At 40.3% G+C, this 23,915-nt stretch overlaps 1 protein-coding gene across 2 annotated transcripts; it reads right to left on the reverse strand.

The window, feature by feature from the left end:
- Window positions 1–21: 21 nt before the first annotated feature.
- On the reverse strand, window positions 22–23,636 carry cc2d1b (coiled-coil and C2 domain containing 1B). Of its 2 annotated transcripts, XM_085255078.1 has the most exons (26): window positions 23,503–23,636; window positions 23,091–23,217; window positions 22,849–22,993; window positions 18,521–18,624; window positions 16,824–16,934; window positions 16,169–16,312; window positions 15,588–15,915; window positions 14,928–15,046; window positions 13,011–13,089; window positions 11,679–11,756; window positions 10,420–10,547; window positions 9,668–9,740; window positions 9,345–9,484; window positions 9,138–9,267; window positions 8,740–8,912; window positions 6,678–6,803; window positions 6,345–6,403; window positions 6,113–6,229; window positions 5,723–5,796; window positions 5,404–5,462; window positions 5,266–5,317; window positions 4,851–4,950; window positions 4,090–4,180; window positions 3,838–3,960; window positions 3,507–3,556; window positions 22–2,956 (listed from the first exon to the last, which is right to left on the reverse strand). In XM_085255078.1, exons 2-25 carry the CDS (start codon window positions 23,151–23,153, stop codon window positions 3,545–3,547), a joined length of 2,628 nt encoding a protein of 875 aa, XP_085111204.1. In that variant the 5' UTR covers window positions 23,154–23,217; window positions 23,503–23,636; the 3' UTR covers window positions 22–2,956; window positions 3,507–3,544. The 2 variants fall into 2 exon arrangements, with proteins under 2 accessions (XP_085111204.1, XP_085111206.1); XM_085255080.1 differs by lacking the exon at window positions 23,503–23,636 and having other exon boundaries at window positions 23,091–23,475.
- Between the last annotated feature and the right edge of the window lie 279 nt (window positions 23,637–23,915).

Genomic DNA, 23,915 nt, shown 5'->3' on the forward strand with positions numbered 1-23,915 from the left:
GAAAAAACTTGACAGTACACATTTAAAACAGGAATTTTTTTATTGGTTCGTTTTAGAGCAGGATCAGCAGATTCAGTCAAAAATCAAAGAACTGATTCTGTTAATTATGAAGCATTTTAGAAACACATGATCTGTGTGAACATCTATATGGTAAAAACTAAAACATTTTAATGGCTTCCACACAGGAAGCGATGACAGGCGACATAACGGTTGGTGAGGGCAAAGTGGGCGTATCCCGAGATGAGCTTTACTCAACTTCAATCAATTTCGGCCAATAAGAGCACAAGATACCGTTAATTGACATATCACAGTGCGGTAAATGCGTTAGAGGATTACCTAGGCAACCAGGGTCTAGAAAGTCCACTAGCGACGAACCTTTTAGCTTCAAGGCTACGCGTGATGAGTGACATCGCTTCCTGCGTGGACCCAGCTTCAGTATTTTGATCAGTGTTACTGTAAACTGAACTTTTTTCCTTTATACTAAAAATTAGGCGCAGATTTTAAAAAAAGAAAATTAGAAGAAGCGGAAACTGAAATGTGTGACCATGGTAGTAGTAATAATAATAATAATAATAATAATAATAATAATAATAATAATAATGATGATGATGATAATAATGACGCAGACAGTCTGAGGTACACCTGCTTGAGGTGGGATTTACGTCGTTGGCTCAGTTAAACTTGTATGGCTTCTTCTGCGGTTCATTTTTTAAAGGGTTAGTTCACTCAGTACTAGTGGAAGCATTCGTTTTCTTGCCTCACTTGAATCGACATTAACCTAATGAATTTAAGGCTGTCCATTTACCCACTTATGTACTACATGCAGAGAGTTTGCTACAGCTCTTGGCACATTTCAGACACTACATGGATGTAACACAGCAACTGCACAGAAGTCTCTTTAGCTGCAAAATACTCCAAAACAAGGTTGCAAAGTAGAAACAAAGAGCTGGAAGACGCTGCAGAGTCATGTGAAACGACTCCGTTTCAGTCATTTGAGGCATTTTAAGGCAGCTGGGAAAGACTCCGCTTAGAGCTTTATCTTAACTCGAACTCACCATGGCAATTCAATCAGTCAACTGTTTCTGAATGACATGTGAAAAAGTGCTTGGCTTGACGTGGTTTGGTAATTTGAGTGAACTGACCCTTTATTAAAACACTGAGAGGTTTCACTCCCAATATTCAGTTTCTCTCACATGAGATGGTCCATAGATTTCAAAAGTAGTGACAAACATTCCTGTTGAGACTCTATGACAGCACATGAGGGCCATTTTAAATAAACAATGGAGCCAAATTTCCGACTTACTCTTTGAAACATTGCTCGACTTTGCAAGGCTGGTTTAACCTCATCGCACTGTACATAAATATGTGATTCGATTGGTGTTTGTTGAATAACAATGACGTTACAGAAACTGACATAATCTTGAAAACTAAAGTGAAAAAAAATTCCACCCCTTAAAATTTCAAAATGTATTACATTTTTCCCTGTGAACTCCAAACTTTAAAGTGGAGCTAGTGTGTTTTATCTTTTATTTCCTGTTTTATATATATGCTAGCCAAACTTTCAAATAATCAGGGCAGTATACCTAAAACACAGAAACTTGAAGCTGGTGTATGCAAGGGGCAGCCAATCAGAAGGAAACAGACTTAATAAAGGGGGAGGAGCTAAAACAGCTTGTTTCAGACAGAATCAACTGGTGGGCGACACCTAAATAAATTATTCAGGAATTATTGTGAACTGTGGATTATGAAAAACCACCCAGAATGGCCCCCATATGCTGTCAAAAGAATAAAACCAGAAGACTAGAGCTGCTTTTGCTTCAGGTTAGGTTAGCTGAGCATAATGACTGAGACGGCCAGTGGTGAGTCTTTTTAAAGGTCCTAAACTCCTTCTACAAAATGAGTGGGTAGAAATAAATATAAAATGTGTTCATCTGTGACCTTGAAAAACTAGTAGTTGTATTTTTAAACAGGATTCAATTTGCAGCCCCCTTCCAGTTTTATGCAAAGCTAGGCTAAGCTTAGAGTTTCCTGACATTTAAATCTTTCTTTCTTTCTGTTCCTTTACACGATGCTTTTTAAAGATGATCCTGTGTACTCTCCTCCTCACACGTGACATTATTCGTCTCCAGTTTTTGTGCTATTCAGTGTAAACAAGTCAAATGCACCTAAAACGGCAGGCAGGTGAGTGTGCAGTTTAGTGACCACAATTAGAGGACTTGCAGCGCATGCGAAATGTGTGGTCTCTAAAATAACGATCGTACCTTGTGTAATCTGGTGATTTCTTGGCTTACTTTCCTGTTAAATAAACATGAGGTGGCTACTGCAATATCTGCCTGACGTTTTCACACCGAAGTCTGTAACAGACTGTAACTGAGCGGAAAATGTACTGAAAACTCCCGACAGCCCAGGCTGTAATTATATAATTTAAATGTATATATCGTAACAGATTTGGCAGCTAAAGGTGGCTTTCAAATACGCAGGATTTTACAGCAACTGTGATTACTTTGGTATTAGTGCATAGGTGCAGTTCTAGATACCACAAGGACTATTTACACATTCTTTGATATATTAACTAAAAATTACGTCAGGCAGCAGGATCAGCTTAACTCGACACCGGTCCCCTTTGTCACTCGCAAAGGACACCATGCCGGACCCACACATCAGGAAACAGTTTAGGCAGCTGTGATCTTTGCCTGAGTGTTTTTCAATCTCAAAGAGAGGCCCTCATCGCCTTCCGGTGGAGGCAGACACAAGGTTCACGTCTCCATAAGGCAGCTCCGTGTCTCCTGCTGAGTGAAGGGGAGCGTGTGTGTCGTGCAAATGTGCAAAAGATACTACAAGACCCGTGTAGGTCTGAGTCCAAACTGAACAACAGACCGTCTTCAGAACTTCCCAAACCACCTTCATCATCTCCTCCTCTTCTCCCTCTGAGTGTTTTTGATTGAGTTCCTTACATCTGCAGGGCAAAGACATCTCCAGTATCAGTCAAGGAGGAATTAAACGTAGATGCACTGCAGACATTATCTTTTCTAGCCATAACCTAAAAATCTTGGATGAGTTTGAATCCTGGTGACCTTGAGCTCAAAGTCAAGATTGGAGGTCAAGTGTTCTGAAAATCTTGTAAACGCAATAATTCAATGTAATGTAGGATTCTGGGACTGATCCAGTGGCTGTGTCTACTTTGAGGCTGAGGGGTTGCCAATTTAGCTTTTTTTGTTCCCCCTCCCCCTATTAGTAGCATTGAGCAACAATATTATAGGATATATCATAATTTCAGCAGCAAAACTATACAACCTAATGTCTGAGAAACATTGGTACTCTGGATGTTGGATCTTTTTCCTTCTAATTCACTGGATCAAACCTGAAAAAGTGTGTTGTACATTTTAAGGCATCCATCTGGGACAGGTGACCAAAAGAAATCAAAGCATCTAAAAAGTCTCTTCACCTACATTGTGATGGCAGGCTCATCTTCTAGCTATGATTGTGAATGTAAACCGTATAATTACCTTCTTCTTGCACTTCATCTTCAGTCTTGCAGTAACATCTAAACAAGAACCTACCAAAAAAGAAAGGACAGGTAAAGCTCTGAGAACATTTTACAAAACCACACACACCTGGCTACCAACATAACCTTGTGTGTCCATAATTTTATAAAATATGGAACAAAACAAAAAAAACCCTTAACAACAAATTAGTAAAATTAACTAAACAAGCAGAAAAAAGGCAAATAAACTATAAAAGCAAGCAAATTAAAGAAAGCCATTCTAAGTAAAGCTGAAGTCATTGAGGGTTGATCATATTCTAATTACCGAGCTTTTTCATATCTTTATATGTTACCTGCGACTGGTCAATCACCAGCCAGCGCTCCGTGCTGGTCTGCATGTCCTGACCGCTAAGAGGCTCCCGCAGTCTGACCTTCACTTCAATGCGACCCCCTGTGGGTTTCCGTCCGTCCATCACCTGGCACACGAAACACCGTGATCACATCTTAACCCTCTCAGACAAACGGCCTCCTGATTTCTGTCTTAACGAATTAACTTAAACACCACAGATCAATTTCCTTATCCTTTCAAACTGAATGTCATTCACCTCGACAATCTCCCTGATTTCACTGTGTGACTCCAGCTTGTCCAGCTTCAGCAGGGCTGTTCCGATCGGCTTGTCGCTCCGTAAGAAACCGCTGTGAGACGACAGACACGGTTACACTGATGAGCCACAGCTAAGGACAGCGTGTGTGAAATAAAAAAAATCAAGGTTTAACCTCTAAACATCTACCAAGTCATTGGCAACCCATTCAACATCCACTGAAATAGAAAACCTCTCTATAGAAAAACTGTGATGCCAAAATAAACAAGACATCATTTAACATGTAGGATCATCTGGTTTCTGAACATCTGCTCATTCAGCATGTGTGTCATTTTTATTCTCTCTGTTAATCTGCACTTCTTCCTTCTAAAAACTACCCTGATCTTAAGCCCACACAGCAAACACCAGCAGAGCCGGCTGACACATTTATATAATTACACTGTGATAAGAAACTAAACCTGAAGACTCCCATCAGAGATTCTGGTTATTATGCGTTCCCACTTTCAGATCTTCTTTTTTGCAGCATATTGAAACATCACCAGTAATCCCTCACAGTAAACACCCACTAGCACGACTGATTTGACTAATTTCTCACATTTATCTGAAATAAACAGGTACAATTACAGCCCTTCTTGTGTCAAAGTCCCATTGTTGTAACATGCTAATGACTAAAGAGCCAGCAGCTGCTCGAAAAGTTCTCACAGCACATTTTAAATACTCACTACGTGTCGCATGCTGTCCGACCAGCAGCTCCTGGGACTCACCCTTTGTGCAGCAGCTCTAGCTTGAGGCCTTTAGCTGTCACCACCCTCCTGAAGCCGCGATGGTTGCGGCTGATTTGAAGCTTGAAACTCTGGTTGTATTCTGACAAAAAGAGACAACAAAAAAAGTCAACATCGCTCAGCTAAATGAAGCAGTTTAGAGGACAACAAATAAAGCCAACATGGAAATATTAGGGAATTCTACCCAACTCCTTAAGAGAGTTTTTAAAAAGTACCACAACTTTAAAACCAAAATGATCTCGCATGAAAATGAACCTAAAATAAGGCTCGGTTTGTTTTGAACAGCAAAAATGCTTGTGTCCTTAAAAAAAAAAGAAAAAGAAACATTTATACACCCTGGAACTAGAAAAGAAAATCCCACAACTAAAGCACACCTGAAGCAAGAGTCATGTCTCACCTGGGGAGTTAGTGTTCTTGATGACAGCTGTTTTGAGTTTCTGTGGCTGCTCCTGGTGGCAGCAAAACAGCAGATGAAACTTAAGCAAAAACACTCACTGGTGTTAATTTTTAAAAAGGCGGATTTTCAGGATCTTACCGTGCTGGGATAGGGGAACTCAAACTTGACGTAAGCATCCAGATCGTTTGCTTGGATTCCTGCAGGAGGAAGAAAAGCAAAAAGCATGAAACTTTTGTTTTACCCACTTTGAGGTGTGACCTTCGACTCGATTTATGGAAAATCAGTCTGAGTAACTGATTCAAGATCACTGGTTTGTTCTATGAGTTGAATTCCCCGTTTATCCCTGTTCATCCTCCTGTTTTATTGCTGATATGAATATTTTTAAATTCTGAATAAACACGTCCTTGGGGGGGAAAACAAAAAAAAACAGGAAAAACTGATAAATGCAGATTTTTACCGCTAGGAGCAGGAAGATTCATCCCTTTTACGATAATAACAACCATGTCAGTGCTGCTCAGCTCTGGAAATATCCTGAAAACAACAACAGGAAAAAAAAGCAGGGAGAAAGTTGAGTGATTTATTGTGTCTGCTTCAAGTGTAAACACTAAGAAAACTGCACCAGTCACTCAGTGAAATTATGTTGTATACACTTTTAGAAACATATAGAAAACTGCTTTTCTCTAAAATTTGTTTAGTGCAAGCAAAAGATGAAGGCATGTATGAAATTATTTACTGCCCCTTTAATATATGAACCGTCTATTAAAATAAATGAAAGCAGATTATTTGCTAACTTTATAACTAATGAATAACTCAGCAGGAGTAAAGAATTGATGGCAAATGTTCCCACTTGGCTATGCGAAATGACTTCTCCTCGAAATGATGTTTAGGAGGAGGCAGACCCCTCGACTGAGCCAACTTCAAGACTTCCATACTCTTCTTACAGCTTTCAGCCATTTTCTCAAACCTAAAAAAAAACATGAAAAAAAGGAATAAAACCTTTTCATGTTTCATGTCATCAACCATTCAACAATTAATTTAGAGTTTAAATGTAAATCTCTGTAGGTGACGAGGAAGCTTACTTTGTTGTTTCAGTGACGTTTCCCAGGTGTTTGAACTGCTCGGAGTAAGTTAAACATTTCTAAATAAAGGAAGAAAGCCAGGAGAAAGGGTCACAGAGGGTCACAGTTTGGAGAAATCAGAGGCAGAAAATCTGTTTCTGGCAGCAGAAATTATTCATGAACAAACATCAGAGAGCTGAAAAGTTTCTTCTGAGGGGAAATCTTGTTAATAGTTTAAAGGCATAAACACATTTATTTAAAATCACAAATAATCTGTAGAATTTGGCCGAAGAAAAATTTAATTCCGTTAAATTTCAAAAAGAACTTTTTATAAAGACTCTGCTGCGGTTTTACCTCGTGCTGCTCTTTCAGGATCTTGGCCAGCTGCGTGTAAACTTCCTCGGCTTTCTCTGAGATCTGCACGTCGCTGTGGTGAACCAGGATGAAGTCTTCGTCTTCATCACCAGGAGGCGACGGCACCTGCAGGCAGAGAGAGAGAGAGAGAGAGAGCATTTTTAGCCTGTGTTGCAGACACTCAACACAACACATCAGTGTGGGTGAGATTTCTCTATAGTCTCATCTCAGCAGCTTAATTTCAACCATACACTGTTCATAACACTTTACACCACATGTGTGCAGAGACACATTAATGTCACCCGACATTTCCTTTCTTTGTTTTGTTTTTTTGCCACATTTTATTTAGTAGGCCATCTTTTAAATAAAATTAATTATTTTATTCTCTCTATATTTTACTAAGATATTTTTTTAAACAGCATGTTTAGCATCACTTGATAGCCTTGTTTTTTTATTTGGTTTATATATTTGTTTATTGACCTACTTTATTTTTGTTTATTTGAGCTCTTGAGCTATTTTTTTTCTGTTTTACTTTATTATTATTGCTTTAGTTTGTTATTAGTTGTGTTTATAATTGCTGTAACAGTAAATTTTCCAAAGGAACTTGGAAAGAAAAGCGTCTTGACTTCTTTAAATTCCTTGAAGACGTTTCACCTCTCATCCGAGAAGCTTCTTCAGTTCTAAGAGTAACTGGTGGAGAGTCCCAGATTTTAAGCCCTATGGGAATGTCCCCCAAGAGGGTCATGGATCCCCTATTGATCCTCTACCTAATCACACGAGCCAAGCTTAAAATCTCGGACTCTCCACCAGTTGCTCTTAGAACTGAAGAAGCTTCTCGGATGAGAGGTGAAACGTCTTCAAGGAAACTTAAAGATGTCAAGACGCTTTTCTTTCCAAGCTCCTTAGTCTACAATGAACTGGATGACTGAGAACCTTCACAGACAAATTTTCCAAACTTTAGTGATAAATAACATTTCTTATTTTATCTTAAATCGGATCATTTAAACAAACTGCTGATAACCCTCTTCTCTCCTGTGCGTGCGTATAATTTAACTGTACTGGCCAAAAACTTGTTTTGGGAGTCAGATTTAAATATCTAAAGCCTTCTAAAGCCTGTCATATAACATGCAAGTTTTTAGAAACAAATTGTTGTCTTGTGTTTTGCAGCTTCAACCTAATTCTTACATAAAACACAATGAAATTTCAACAACAAACATCAACGTAACTCCATCAAGGCACATTCAGAACTAACTTTCTCACTTAGTCATTTTATCTAACTTTAAATTGTGTTTCTCAAAAAATAATCTGAATCAGGCTGATCTTACTGAGCACCTAAGGACCATTTTCATCACAGCTGCCGTTTTTAGATCTTTTCCTGGAAGTCAGGTTTTTTAATAGCAAAGGCAGCACTGAAGATGAAGAGCAAGACAGGAAACATGCTCTTCATTTCTTTCTCCAACTTATCAACATTGATCAGGTTTTGCACTGAGGAATGGTGCCCCAGTGTGAGACTGTCCACACAAGCAACATCCTGCGGTGTCTAAGGGGGGGTATTAGGCAGAAACATCTGGACTGTGGTGAAAGCCAGCACAGTATCACCAGATGCCAACGCAGTATTTCCTGACCACCTGCCCTTTTTATCAAATTTGCCTCCCTGCAACATCTCCAAATACGGCTCCAAAATGAAAACACAGTTGAACGATTCCAGCCCACATTTCAGTTTTTAATAAACAGAAAAACTGAGTGGACTTTCTGTGACTAGCTTCTAAAGAGCAGTAATTAACTCTGTGCTGGTTCAGAGAACCAAACTGAATGATCTTGGTTTTGGCACGCTGGAGCAGGTGCAGCGCTTATCACAGAAGGACAGACAACAGGACTTCTGCTGACAGATTTAAAACCAGCAAACATTAAAAATGTTCTAGAGGTGCACGTGAAAAAAACTTTTGGTTTTTCTGAACCTGTTCTCAGACCTTGTAATCTACAACCTGAATGAAGCCTATTTTTAACTCTAAGCAGGTTTTGGTTAATCCAAATATGAAGCGTAGATCCACTGTCTGCTCACCGTGCTGATGTCCACAGTTTTGCCGCTGCGTGCCGCCTCAATCATGGGCTCGAAGCTCTTGGCGGTGCGGAGAAAAATCTTTGCCTGCTCCATATCATTTTTCTGCTTCGCCTGCAGCGCAGCCTTCATGTATTGCTTCTTTCGACCCTCCAAGAACTCCAGCTGCTGAACAGCTGGAAAATGAAGACAGAACAGACACAAAGCGAAGTAGTTTATAGATCTGTAATGAGCCCCTAGGTTCTTCAGTCAGTCAGTACTTCTCTCCATCTACCTCGTCTAAAACTTTTTCAGTACGAGTTGAGAGGATGTTCTGTTAAAGAGTTTCTCAGGAGCCAAAGGAGTCTCTGGGTTTTCAGAGGATGTCTTATATCCTTCAGACTTAAACTCTTGTGTCTTACCTGTTTGTGAGAGTCCTTCTCCGATGGTTGTCCTGTCAGGTGAAGCTGACGGAGTCCTCTTCTGTTCGTGACCTGCTGTGGGAATGTCTAAAGTGGGCTTCTTTGGCTCTTCAGGAGCAGCAGGCTTTGCCTACACAGACAAAACACTACAGTCAATTTTTCCACAGGAACCAAATATTTAATTACCTTGTAATTCTGTGATCCTACCAATTCTTCCTTTGCCTCATCCTCTTCCTCATCTGCAACTTCAGCAGCATCACTAGAGGCAAGCTTATTAGCTGCCTCCAGAGCAGCAACAATCCCCTGCTCAGCTCCCACTGCCTTCTGGCCAGGGATCGGAGGAAAGCCTGTAAGAAAAGGTGTTCACTGACCTTTTCAGCTTAGCAGAAAAAAGAAATGTCCATGTATTTGTGCTGCAGCAATAATAAAAGTATACAAAGTAATCCTGCACTACAGAACTGAGCACATAAATATAATTGGGCTTTATAGAGTTAAATTTCACTTGGAAAAATAAAAAACATGTATCTCACCAGGGGGAACCGGCAGCTCGTCAAAGTTGACTGCTTTTCCTGCTTTGTGAGCGCGGATGGCGCTCTGGTATTGCTGCAGGAGGCAGGAGTTTAAAAATATGTTAGCAGCAGAGCCAATCCTCTCATCGGGGGGTAAACGTAGAAGTTTGCCGATACTAAGTGCTGGGAGACTATGCTTTTATTATTATTATTATGTCTGTCACTTTAATTTATTGCCTCGTTTTATTTACTCATACCCACATAATTATTCGAGATTTTAAAGTCTTAGACACAAACAAATCCAAGCTTCAACAAAAAAGGGAAAGAGGATGGTCTGTCTCACATTTTGGAGCGGGCCCGTTTTCACTCATCCAGTACAATCCTGAACATTTCCAGAACTTTTTACCCGACAGAGGAGCACGTAAGAACACAAATGTCCTTCGCAGCTGGATCACATATAAATCTCTTTGTATTTAGCTTAATTATCTTAGTATTCTGCCTCCAGTGCTTTCTTTTCAGGCATTCGCCTCATCTACAAACAAACAATACTTCAAGTAATCCAAGTCTTGCTCTGTGCTCGATGTGAAGAAGAATAATTGTGGAACAAATCCCGTTCTGATTCTGTTCAAAGTGTGCAGTTCATGTGTGGAAACAACCCAAGACTGCATGAAAAATAAAACGCTGTGTCTATGTCAGAGAGGACGAATGTGACAAAGCTTTAGTAACAGAGCACTCTGACTGTAAGGACAGACTTCAGAAGTTTCTCCTGTTACCTTGGCAATACGGTCGTGCATTCGGGCCTTGCGGTCGTCTCCGCTGGCCTTGGCCTGTGCAGACGCCTCCGTGTACTTGGCTCGTCTCTGCTCGAGAGCCTCCAGCACATCTTTAGGAGCTGAAGGGGCTGAAAGAAAGAAAAAAAAATCAACCAGAACTACCCACTGTAGCGACCCCGTGAACGAGGCAGTAGCTTTATCTGATTGAGTACAGAGGCAATATGGACGTGTCAAAGATGCAAATGTCTCTCGGTTGGTGCAGGAGAAATTATCAGATATAAAATAGAGTTATTATTTTTGATTCGTAGCAATGATGAAAAAATAAATAAATAAATAAAATAATAATAATAATAATAATAATAATAATAATAATAATAATAATCTGGAAGAAAAAATTACTTTTCCACACTCCTTTTTGCTACAAAGCTCTTGTTTTACAAGTTAGGCACACCTGTTTCCTTTATAGTGGTGCATCTGCATCCTCCTAAAAACTCATGACAGTTCAGTTCAGCTTGAGCCAAGATGGAGAGAGAGAGAGCCTTTGGTCGACAGATCAAAGGACCATTACAAAACCTGCTGCAGCTCCTTTTGTCTCCATATCTCTGAGGGACCTGGTGTCATTCGTTTATCAGCTGCAGCTCTCTGCTGCGCTCCTGGCTACCATCTAGGTTCAAAGGGCCCAAGTAAACTGTCACCCCAACCTGTTGCTGTCCCCATTTTCACCCTCACAGCGGCTAATTGCCCTTATGAGATGCCTTTCCACTCAAAAATATCTAGCAATATGAGCTTTACTCCTTACCAGACAACCCAGTGTCCCCCACCACCTCCAAATCATATATTTGTGGTTTTTCCATCTTTTGAATTACTATATTGAAAAGTACAAGTAAGTGCCTGTTAAAAGCACAATTCACGTATAATGTTTGTTCAGTTAATTAATAACTCATACATACATATACTATACATTTTTTCACAACACAGGCTCATTGATTTCACTATGAATGAACCATGGGTGCTTATAAGGACTGTAAATCTCATCTCATCAGCCATGTGACATTTTGTGAATGTTTACTTTTTAATGCAAACAGCTGAATGTTTATCAGAGCTGTCATGTTTGGGGTCACTTCCTGCTACTCATCTTTATGTAAATTAATACAACGCTGTCACAAAACAAACAGCATGTTTTCTTCTGATATAATTTGCTGTATTTTAAGAGAAATAAGCTGAAAGCAGAACTACGTGACTGTTAAAATGATTCCTACCTGGAGCTGCTGCAGCCGGCGGGGTCGGCTGTGTGCTTTGACCAGCGGGAGCTGCAGCCACCGGAGCGGAGCTTCCTCCTGGACATTCAACACAAAAACACAAATTCAACTGAAACAAACAGAAAACAAGTTTGTGGAAGATCTGTGTGATCTCTATTGAGTTTCTAGAATAAAGTCCTTTTTTAAAAAACGACTTTTGTTATTAGTAGTTTACTGCATTTTAGATGCATAATTAATGTGACTACATACATACCCCAGTTTAGTGTGTTATAGCTTAAAGTTGAACTATGGTGCTGGTGTACATAGAGGTGTACACCCCTTAGAATTCATGGTAATGTGTTATTACCCATTTGTGTAGGTATTTAGCTACACAAAGTAAAGGATGCATTTTTTGTCTGGAGTCATCCCTTTGCGGGAAAAGGAGTGACAGGAGAGTTAACCAGGAGGGGGAGACGTGAAAGAAAACAATCAGTGTTCAAAAAAGTGACATGCCAAGCACAGGTGATGGCCATGGCAGACGGTTTTCATTGTTTTGAAAAGTACATTTTAACTTTGGTTCTACCCCTTTGGCTGGTTGAAGGACCAGAAACAGCACATGCATGAGTACTCCACAGACCAGTTGTTCCACATATTTTTGACATTGCCCCCTGGTGATGGTAAACATGTAGATGATGGCCTATGAAGCAGTACACCAAAGAAATGACTGAAACTGAATGTCAGGTCTGAGCTTTTGTCTCAGGTTGATTATTTGTGCATACTCTGACCTCATTATTTACATTTTCTGTCATGTTTAATGTGGACATTAAACATGACAACCCCTGCAACAGCACACACACACAGAATATCAGATGAAAAAGATACTTTTTCAATCATTTGTAATGCTGACACAAAACACTTAAGGTAAGTACTAAACAGAAAAGTTTATTACTGCCTGTGCCAAACAAATATTCACCATACTGACGTGGAAAATAAAGCTTAGAGGGAGATGCAGTTTAGCCTTGGATGTTACATTTTTGAATAATCTCACCAAAACATCCCAGCTGAACAAGCCCCGCCCATCTGCTGTTCAGGCCTTCTGTTTGCAACGGGCAGCCAATGAGAAGAAAGTTGGCTTAAAAGGAGAGGATTTATAACTGAGGTTCTGGCTCAGAAGGCCCAGTATAAGATAAACAATGGCCTATAATAACCCTAACCCTAACGTAACAGGATAGCAGATTTCTAACCAATTAAGACAACACAGACTGATTGCTTTTACTGTACTTGAACCACTGGTGCCAGTTCCTTGGTGTGTTCATCATAACAAAACTGAAATTTGACGCTAGTGTTTCTCACCCTGTCCTGGAGGTGAAGGAAGGCCACTCAGATCCACTGACTGTCCTTTTTCCAACGCCTCGATCACTGCATCGAAACTCTGGATCAAATTTAAAAGAAAAAAAGGTCAAACATAATGATGGTCTTTGTGAGGATCCACATTTTTGGCATGTTTCACATTCTTCAGAGAGAAACCCTGCCAACAGACTGTGCAGCAACACAGTGTGGGGATAACAACGTGCAGTACTATGCTACTATTTTAACTCTAGATTCAAATAAATGTTTTCTAAATCTTACAGCACTGGAAATCAAATCAGACACGAGCGATGAATGTACAGAGGATAACAGAATGCTTTTTCTTTTTTTACCGTGTTTGTTAACTCTACAAGATTTGATGCATGCTCAATAATTCTGGTGAGGCAATCCCAGAAAGTTTGTATGGATGCAGTGTTTTCGGGAGAAGAAACATTTCATCAGTCATCACAGTAATCAAAGAAATTAAATGTTTCTTCCCCTGAAAATGCTGCGTACAGATAAACAGAATGAACTTTCTGAGATACTCCAGGGGTGTATCAGGAAGGAAATAAAGCTAATGTTCAGAAAAATATAATTACTGTATAATAAAATGACCAAGCATTAGTGGACATCAGTTTGTTTAAGGCTGAAAACTTTAGATGACTCAAATTTCCCACTAAAAAGAAGAACATACAGCAAAGGACACACAAAGTGAATCTAGACAGTTGTTGGTGGTAAACCACAACGTTTTTGTTCTGAATTCTTAGCTGTGGATGTTACTTTTCGTTCTATTTTGGTTTGTAGCATTTAAAGTAAATCAACATATTCTTGAAAATGGTGCCACCCTGCTGTAGTACAATCTTTAGGTGGCACCTGGAAGTAAAAGTTAGAGAACAGCTGTCCTGAAACACCCACCTCACCAGAAGCCATAATCACGCCCTCTAATCACCTTAATCATGGCAGCATACACGACCAAACAGTGATTATACTTCACTGCCTGTTATTTCTCAAAGGTCTATTTAAACACATCAACTGACTTTCAAAAGAGTTTCAGTAAACTTGACCTCTGAGCTTTCCCTTGTTGTCACCGAATGTACAAGGCCACCAAAATTTGAAAGGTCCAAGATTTTTAGCATTTACATCTATGATATCTATCGATTTGAAAAGTTATGTTCACTCGAAATCATTTAATCTGATCATGTCTGATAACAAAAAAAAACAGCTGGTGATACAAGTTTAAAGAGCAAAACAAAGAGAACAAGAGCAGTGTGAGGATACGCGCCTCATGAAGGCTCTGATTTCAAAAAGATATCTGGATTAATTAATCAAATTCTTCATATTTTTTGAGGAAAAAAAAAATTTATTTGAGAAGAATTTAATTCCAGTTTTGCTCCCCCATCTCAAAATGTTCCCAGATCCAAATAGACACCAAAAGTTAATAACAGAAAAAAATAAAAAGGAACCAATTCCTGCTTGGTAAAGGTAAGTATTAGATTTTTCTTAAAAATAACCCTGTGAGACATCATGTTGAAAACAGACACACGGTATCTATTATCAAAAATGCAGCTTTTACAACATTCCTACAGAAGAAACTTCCTCTGCTCAGAAACATTGCTGCACTTCTCATCGGAAAAAGGCTTCATTCTGTGTATACACACAGACACAAACACGCTAAACAGGAAACAGAAACACCGTTTTGAATTACACTGTTGAAGGCCAGAAAATACACAATTTCTTACAAAGACGTGAAAAATGGCTACATGTTTCTGTCTGAAATCCTTTTATCTGATTTAATATAAAAACATCACATTGAAAATGTTTTTAAACCATCTACAACAGACCTGTCAGACCACAATTCAGTCTGCTGGTTATCTGTCACTTCATTTTGAACACATCACTCATAGCTGCTGGTCTCTGACTCACCTTGCTGGTCTTGAAGTAAAGCTTAGCTTGCTCCACGTCTCCTTGCTTCTTGGCTCTCAGCGCTGCCATCTTGTACTCTTGCTGTCTCTCCAAAAGCATCTTCTTGGTGGCCTTGTTGGCTGAGGGTTCACCGGACAAATCAGATGTCAATTCCCACAGTGAAAGGCCTCATTCATCGCAATAATGAGGAGGGAGAAGACGACAGATTCGCCTCAGCTATATCAGTCATCAGCTTCCCTCCGATCCAAACTCAAATGTGTGCAAACCATTACCAGTTACACATGATCAAATGCATCATAGCGTGCTAAAATACAGAAAAAAATATAATCTAAACCTAAAATGTGTTGGTGGTCACTTTATATAGCCTGTTTAAGAGTTGAGAGGTCTTTACATAATACATAAATAATAAAAATATAATAATAAATTTTGATGAAGACGGGGTTTTCTTCATCGATTGGAAGATTAAAAACATCTACTTGTCACTGTTCTCTGGTCAGTTTAATCTGACTCGTTTTGATAATCAGCGTCAAGCGTAACAGATATTCTAACACAGACAGATTGCTTTTACTGTGCAGCTCAATTATGCCTATGGCTGTAGTCTCCATGCCAATTCTGAGCAAAGAAAAACACGGTCTAATGTGCAACTCAAGAGAAACTGACCATCTGATTGTGAAACGTCAGCAGCTTCCTCATCGGTTTGCTCCTGAGGAGATGGGAGGCTGCTCAGAGTGGATAGAGCAGCAGAAGACGATTGCTCCTCCTCGCTGCTGGGTGTGATGACATCGGGCGCGGCAGGTGACTGTGGTGATGTGGCCTCCGACTCCCGTGACTGAGAGGGCTGAGGTGGCGATGGTACAGGGGGAGCAGGCCTCGCAGGCACAGCTGGTCGCGGGGCAGCGCTCGGGGCTCCGATGGCAACAGGCGGCGGGATCTCTGCCTCATTTACAGGCCTTCCTTTTTTCACAGCACCCAACATTGACTCCAACGTCTGTGAGAGAAACCATAAATTCATAAAGTCAACAAAGACGCCATCATGTGTAATAAAAAGGGTTCATCGCAGAAATCTAATCACTTAAGACTCACAAGTGTAAACAATGACCAAGAGGTTTTATGGGCAGGAGTAAGAAAGAGATGAAAATCTTTTACATAAGGTGTTTTAAGAAATGCAAACCAAAATTGCATCTTCTGACTGTGACATAACGAACAGCTTGGTGTAAATTCATGCCCTCTGCATGTCGTACCTTCAGACCACGATCATATCTCCTGGCTTTTGAGGACTCCCCTGCTGTCTTGGCGTTCTGCAGGGCTGTCTTGTACATTGCCAACCTCTCCTCCAGGGTGTGTTGGAGGCTGCCGGGGGCTGCCGCAGAGACTTTTACTTCCTCCTACGAGTGTGAGACCAAAACAACCTAAGAAGCAGCTGGAAACATCTGGTTAAAGGAAGAAATGACTCACTGTGCAAAACATGTTGACATAAACAACATATTTTTCAGTTTCTGTCCATCTACATCTTAACCTTAATCATATGCTTAAAATTCGAGGCACGTTAAGCATCCAAAGTTTTTAAAAGACACTAAAATGCAGATGTGAGGAAATTCATCACCAGGAATGAAGTCAGACTTACTAGAAGGAATGAAAATAATTTACCTCAACTGCATCTAGTCAACAGAAGCTGATCACGTGCCAGTTGAACAACTGTTTTTTGTGTAAAAGTTTAAAACATCTTTGATTTCATATTAAAAAAAAAATAGGCATCAAGTTTTATAAAACCTCAACAGGTAGGATGTTTCCTTTCCCTTTCTTTTCAGTTACTGGCAACAGGTAAAAAAATCTCCCATTTGACAAACATGTTGATGGTGTCAGTTTCAAGTTTGGCAGAAGCAGCGTGTATTGTACCTGTGCCGCTGGGGACTCTGGTGTTTCACCCTTAGAAGATTCAGCAGGGGCAGAGGATGTGGAGGAAACATCCTCAGCTTCCTCCTCACCCACCACTTCCTGTAGCTCTGCCTGATAGAGGGGGAGAAAAAAAATGCAACCGATCAACAGTAAGCTTTCTCTGTGCACACACAGAGCTGGATTTCAGAAGCAGCGAGTGGGAGTCACGCTTCCCATCTGTTGTTTGATAAATGGAAATACTGCGAAGCAGAAAGTGCAGAACATAAAAAAAACAAACCAACTGTAATTTACAGCTTAAGAACACCATGATTACTGTGTGAGCTATAAAACTGACGGGCACAGAGAGGCCAGAGTGAATTTATTTATTGGTTTTTATTGGTTTTAGTTCATGGAGTCAGTTGATAGTGACTGTGAGTTAATATCAGTAAAATGCTGTTCTGTTCCAGTTTTTCAGGGTTAACAAGATGAGCAGTGACTTAGAAAAAGCACACATTTGCCAAAGGAACGTCATCTTTTTGGCTACAGATCACTTTCTGACTACTATACACTCAACGGACACTTCATTAAGTACACCTAGTTCCAGGTTGACCCTCTTTTGTCTGAAGAAATGCTTTAATTCTTAGTTACTTAGATTCAACAAAGTGCTGGAAACATTCCTCAGAAATTCTCAGCCCATACTGAGATGACAGCATGGAACAGTTACTGTAGATATGCAGGAAGCACATCCATGTGAATCTCCCTTTCCGCCACAACCCAAAGGCGGTCTATTGGATGGGATCCGCTGACTGTGGAGGCAATTTGAGAACAGTGAACTTGCTGTCATACTCAGGAAACCAGTTTGAGCTCATTTGAGTTTTTGTGATAGGGGATAATATCCTGCTGGAAGCAGCCATCAGAAGCTACACTGTGGTCATAAAGACGGTCAGAAATTACCAGCAACAACATTTAGGTAGGCTGTGGCATTCAAGCAGTGCACCATGGACACTAAGGACCCCAAAGTGAACTGCCACTAGCTGGAGAGTTTCTCTTTTTCAAACCATTCTCTGTAAAGCCCAGAGATGATTGCATGAGGAAAATCCCAATGGAGCAGTTTCTAAAGTCACTTAAATCACCTTTCTTCTTCATTCTGATGCTCATGCTTGAACTTCAGCAAGTTTTGCTGACCATGTCAACATGCCTAAATGCACTGAGTTGAGGCATGTGATTGGCTGATTAAATATTTGTATTAAAGAGCGGTGGAACAGGTTTAGCCGCGAAAGTGGCCAGTTGGTGTAATTGTGCATTTGTTAAAACACCGCTACAAGAAACTGGAAACCATGACTCCTAAGGAATCTAACACGAAGCACGATTATTGGGTTAGTGAGCCACATCATTCTGAAAGGATGGAATAAAGTGACCTAAAACTTAAACCAGACTGGTCAATGTATTTGTAGACTTTTGATCACCAACAATATCCAAGCTCGCTTTGATTAGGCCGGAAAGTCATTTCCACGTCTCTGCCATGTATGGGACTTTATCACTGCACTCAGTAGCCTTTCATCTTTAAATCTATGCAGTTTACAGTTTTAAAGCTCTGGTGTGCACTGAAAACATACCAAGTTATAAAATAAACACATCAGCCTAGATTTCTGATTGCTTGCTGGCCTTGCCTAAAGTTTGGGAATGGATCAAACAGAGCAGGTTATTTAAACACTAACCAACAGGTCTTCATCGTCTTCTACATTGTCGTCATCATCATCATCATCCAGGTCCTTCATACACTCGTCTGCCATTCTTGCGATATCTTCCATGGGTAGGGGACCTACAACACAATCAAGGTGTCATGAATTCACATTATAAGCAGAACAAATGAAGCAATGCAGTGTGGATGACATCTTCTAAAACAAAGAATTCACAAAGAGTGATTGTCCGGGGAATAATTATCACACATTCACTAGACTCAGCCAACAGTCAAAGTCTCCAAATGAAAGAGAGCATTCTCACAAAAAAGTTTTATAAACCTAAAACTTGAAGATCATCTTTTCTCTGTCAGTGCGCCCCAGGGCAGCTGTGGCTACAATGTAGCTTGCCATCACCAGTGTCTGAATGTGTGTGTAAATGGGTGAATGACAGGTTGTGTAAAGCGCTTTGGGGTCCTTAGGGACTAGAAAAGTGCTATACAAATACAGGCCATTTACCATTTATGAGGTACTATTCAGCTGTTAAAGTTAAATCGAGTTCACACTCTTGACTTAAACCTCTAAAATACACTTAGAAGTGAAAGACTCGGTCGTGTTCGGGGAGAGCACAGCAAAGATTGTTGAAACTGTTTCAGTGGTTTCGCTGATATTTTTACATTTAGCTGTGATAGGCTAAATAATTCACTGTTGTACATAAACAATCCTCTCCCACTGGTATAGTCTGTTTCTTTCTACCACTATCTTCAAGTGGGAATACACTCTCTGGTGTGTTGTTGTTTTTTTGCACTTTATGGACTGTGAAGTACAGCTGCTTAATTCCGGTATAATCCTAATTATTTAATAAAATCAGGAGTGACACAATTACTCACAGACTTTGAGAAAAAAACTGGTTGACTCATTAAACTTTAGAAAAAAACATATTTCATTTTATTTCTTTTACCATTAATTATATTTAGATGAACTAAACCTGCTGCAGTCTGTTAAGGAGGTGAAGTTAGACACTTATGGAGGAAAGGGATGTACTAATTGTTGGAAATAAAAATGTGGCACAATAATTGTTATATCTCAAGTATCTGGTTTTAATAATTGTCGGAAGTCAAAACTCAAACTTAAATTAAAATTCTACTTCTAGCACATCCCAACTATGGACAGTACACTTGTGTTGTCTTAACGAGGTCTAAGTCAAATTATTTATATACACATTTGTGGTAGCTAAGGTGGCAACCTCCAGGGCCCTATTTCAGGAAGCCGGTTTAGTGCAAACTCTGAGTAAGTAAACCCTGGGTTAACGGAAACTCTGGGTTTTCGGTTTCACAAAGCGAGTTTAGATTAATTCTGAGCGAGTTACTATGACGACACACTCCGTGAAGCTAACCTGCCCCCTAGCAGGTTAGCTTCAACTAACCCTAACTTTCTCCGCCTCTTTGTCGGAAACCTGACTGTAGGAAGTGTCAGACATGGCGTGCTCCTTCCTTGAAGAGCCAGTAGATGTTGAAGCCCAAATTCTCCGCAGAGCTCTCCGCCGGGAGAGAGTGATTAGAGCGCGTTCGGACATTTTATCATTTCCTGATGATTTTCTGTGTGAACGTTACCGTTTTTCAGCACAATCTATAATTTATTTGAATAACATCCTCAGGCCTAATATTGCTCATGTGACACATCGCGGACATTCTCTCAGTTCTGTACATATTATTTGTATTGCACTTCGGTTTTTTGCAAACGGGAGCTTTCTGTATAATATTGGTGACGCTGAGCACGTTTCCAAGGCTACCGTCTGTCGGGCAGTCAGGAATGTTACAGTTGCACTGAAACGTCTCCTGTACTCGTTTGTGGTGTTCCCCGGTCATAGACCCACACGATTTATCAAAGAGGGATGCCACAAAATTGCAGGTATCAGGATGAACGAAACTTAATTCATGATGTGGTGATACTTGAACTACTACTTAAATTTTACATTTATTCTCACGGTTCCCAGGCGTGATTGGCTGTATAGATGGCACTCACATTCCAATCATTGCTCCTTCAGTAAATGAAGGAGACTATGTGAACAGGAAGTCTTTCCACAGCATTAATGTACAGGTACATAGTTCCCTGTAGCATTTCAAACTAACAAATTATTTCATTATAGTAATGGATGCTAATTTGTGTTCTCTGCACTGTGAAGATCATATGTGATGCTGCCAACATTATCACAAATGTGGAAGCCAACTGCTCAGCCTCTGTGAGTGGTGGTGGTGGAGGACCCCCACCTGTTTTTCGGGCCTCCGCTTTTTTTCTGTTGGCTATAACGGGTCACATTCGAGCATACAGAGTAAGCAAATATGTACTTGTAATGTGCTCAGATAATTTCAATAAGTGCTTACAGAGGGGAAATTAATGTAGCCTCTAACTGCAATTGATTTATATAGGACAAACAGACCAAGCACTATGGCTCATAATACAATTACACCTTACCTGTTTGGACTATATTTTTATATTTCATTTTTACTTGCTGCCAGGAACGTTTGGGGCCTGTTGGGTTGCACCTGCGCTCAAATCACATCACAAAATAAAATGTATGAAAGAAAAAATAAAATAAAATAAAATAACGTGTTAAATGGGTGGAAATCCCTAGATCAATGTTTAAATTAACACTCACGCATTGACTCTGTCGGCTATATTTTGCCATGCATGCTCCCTTTCTTTTGCAGCTGAGGCTGTGTTGCTTTTTTCCGCGGAATTTGCATGTTATCGGCATATGCTGCCATCAGAATTTCGGCCTCAAGCGCTGTAAAATACATTGACCACGCCTTCTTTCCCTCCGTCTCCATGGTGACTCGCTTAATCTGTGCTCCACTAATCAGGGCTTTATGTATCCTCGTGCGCGCGCTTAACTTGGGGTTAAAGCAACTCCGCGTTGACTGAACTAATTGTTATCAGCCTTTCTGAAACCGAATATTCCGAGTTGGACAGTTCGGGGTTACTCAACCCTGAGTATCGTTTTTCACTCTGAGTTTTCTAAACCGGCTTCCTGAAATAGGGCCCAGAACTAAAAAATGATGCTGAAGTGCTACAAACTGCAGTTTCTGGAGGCATGTAAATCCCCAGATTTCTACTTAAAATGTTCACATTTACTGCATTAAAAAGTTTGCTTATAGCCTGGTACAAAAAACAGTCTTGGCTTCTATGAATAGTTACTACTGAGTAGCTTTTTTTTGGCCTACATTCATCTTTACACTATCTATGGTGTTGACCATATTCAGGACAACTCGGGCCATCAACTCAGGAGATCTAAACCCCGACTTTAGAAGCTTTGAGTTTTTGTTGCAAAAAGAGAGCTAACTTACACACTGAGTGAGCTTCCAGACTAACAAAGTCTGTGCCCCTAACATGCTCACTGACAGTTTTTCTTCAACAAACTCTGATTTTATCTCTGAGTACTGCGTTCCTGCTATACCTTTATTCTTTATTCATTCATTAAGAGTCCCATCAGGGGTAAAAGATCAAATATGAACAAGAAATATGAAAAACAAACACACGTATCAACAAATTACCCGGTGACAGTGTGTGTGACAGTGGGCAAGAGAGGGAACTTTTACTATATCTTTCTTCCCTGATTCTGTCTAACAAGCCACAAAAATGAATTCACTTTGCAATGCCTCCATATGACAACACACTGCTGGTCCAAGCAAAGAAATCTCCGATCATACTTTTGGTACCTAATGGTCTTCCTGCATAGCAAATCTGCACAAATAATCAAATTATATTAGCAATAACAATGTCCGCTTCCGCTCAAAACCCACTTCCTGCTGGGCTGCAGCATGCTTTCAGGTAATTTATTTTTAATATTTGGGATGGCTGTGGCACTGGAGTTAGATTTAACTAATTGGTAGATTGGTGGCTATCCTTTGGAAAGACACTGAACATCCATCAGAGTGTGACTGGATGAATGAGGGTTGTAGTAAGAAAACATTACAGAGTACAAAGGAATCCACTGTTAAAATCAGTTCACTAAATATACAAAATTACAAAGGCTGTGAGTGATCTCAATACTGACCACAATAACAGCCATAATTAAGCATCTCTACCAACCAACAAACCCTCTGCTTCCTGTTTACACTGACACATAAAGTGTAGTTGCATGATCTTGCGAATCATGTCTAAAGGAAAATTAGTAAATTCGGAGGTTATGTTCGAAACTGCTAAAACACACACCTGGATGGTGACTGCATTTGTGTGGATGTAGCCTGAGACTGTGAGTGCAGCGCTTAAATGACAGCAAATGTTAGCTGTACCTACCACATGTGTAGAAGGGTGCGTGTGGAAGTGGGGTTTTCAGAACTTTAAGTTATAACTACTGCACTTACTTTTCCCCTTCTGCCTGGCTTTTCCTCCTGCAGCAGCCTTTTTTCCAGTAATAGCAGCAAGTTCCGCCTCCAAATCCGGATCGTCCAGGTTTCCGTCCATGCCCATCATCATCTCCTCGGGGTTCAGGTCTACAAACAGACCCATCTAAAAGCAGGAAGTAAGGGGATAAACGTCTCCACGCTGACATATTTCTGAAGAGAAAACCTCCTGTTTGCAACCTTATGTTTACTGGAGTTGTTACCTGCTTGGCAGCAGCGGCGCCCTGGCCTTTGGGCTGCGGTGCTCTCTTCTTCTTACCAAACATGTTTGTTTTGGTTTCTTGTTGTAGAAATATCCCCTCGGAGACACCCCGGTGGTCCAAACCTCACCTACACGAACACACGTACACTTTAAGAAAATATGTCGGTGTTGTAATCAATGTCGGTTGCAGTAGTTGTTGAAATCATGTGAGCGGTTGTCAGGTGGCTCCCGAACAAGCTGCGAAAACGAGCTGCCAAACAACGGTGACGTTAGCCCAGCTAGCTGCTAGCCAACCATGTCTGTCGGCTCTTAAGTCTAAAAGTTAATTTATAAACAAGATGGAAACTACTTCTGTATCTGCCGCGAGGGCTTCAGAGAGATTATCATACCGCGAAAAGACCGTTTACATTTACCTGTTCGTTCACAACTTCATCAGGTAGTTTTCAGAGGAACAGTTTCATTTCTATGCTTTGACATAATGGATTTCTTTGAACGCGCATGCGCTAAGCCTGGGAGCACCCTAGCGCTGCTTGAAAGTTGAATCCCCGAGTCATGTCTGCCAGGCAACGAGAATGTCCCCACTGACTAAAGAAGCAAAAATACAAGCCACGTTTATTGAGTAAGTCAGGTTTTCCTGCGTGTAAAACATTTGGTAACGAGGTTTTTCATAAATGTATTGGCTTACTTCTCTAAGTAGTAACGCAAACATAAATACACTAACTTCAAACAAACATAATACATGATAGTGACGCAGATCCTTAAAAATGCTTTTCTACAGAAAACAGATAAAAGAGAAAACACAGAGAACAAAATGTTCAAATTCAAC

The sequence above is a fragment of the Mchenga conophoros genome, linkage group LG18 (genome assembly GCF_057382185.1).
Source record: "Mchenga conophoros isolate Kocher_MC1m ecotype Shallow Benthic linkage group LG18, M_conophoros_male_GT1.1, whole genome shotgun sequence".
Taxonomy (NCBI): Eukaryota; Metazoa; Chordata; class Actinopteri; order Cichliformes; family Cichlidae; genus Mchenga; species Mchenga conophoros.

Bases quoted from the DNA above. Each gene is read 5' to 3' on its own strand.
- cc2d1b (XM_085255078.1), bottom strand. From the start codon at position 23,153: ATGTTTGGTAAGAAGAAGAGAGCACCGCAGCCCAAAGGCCAGGGCGCC. The intron at 6,404-6,677 runs GTAAAACCGCAG...TCCTTTATTTAG, and splicing joins TCCTGAAAGAGCAGCACGAG to AAATGTTTAACTTACTCCGA. The intron at 5,463-5,722 runs GTAAAAATCTGC...TTCCTCCTGCAG, and splicing joins GAATCTTCCTGCTCCTAGCG to GAATCCAAGCAAACGATCTG.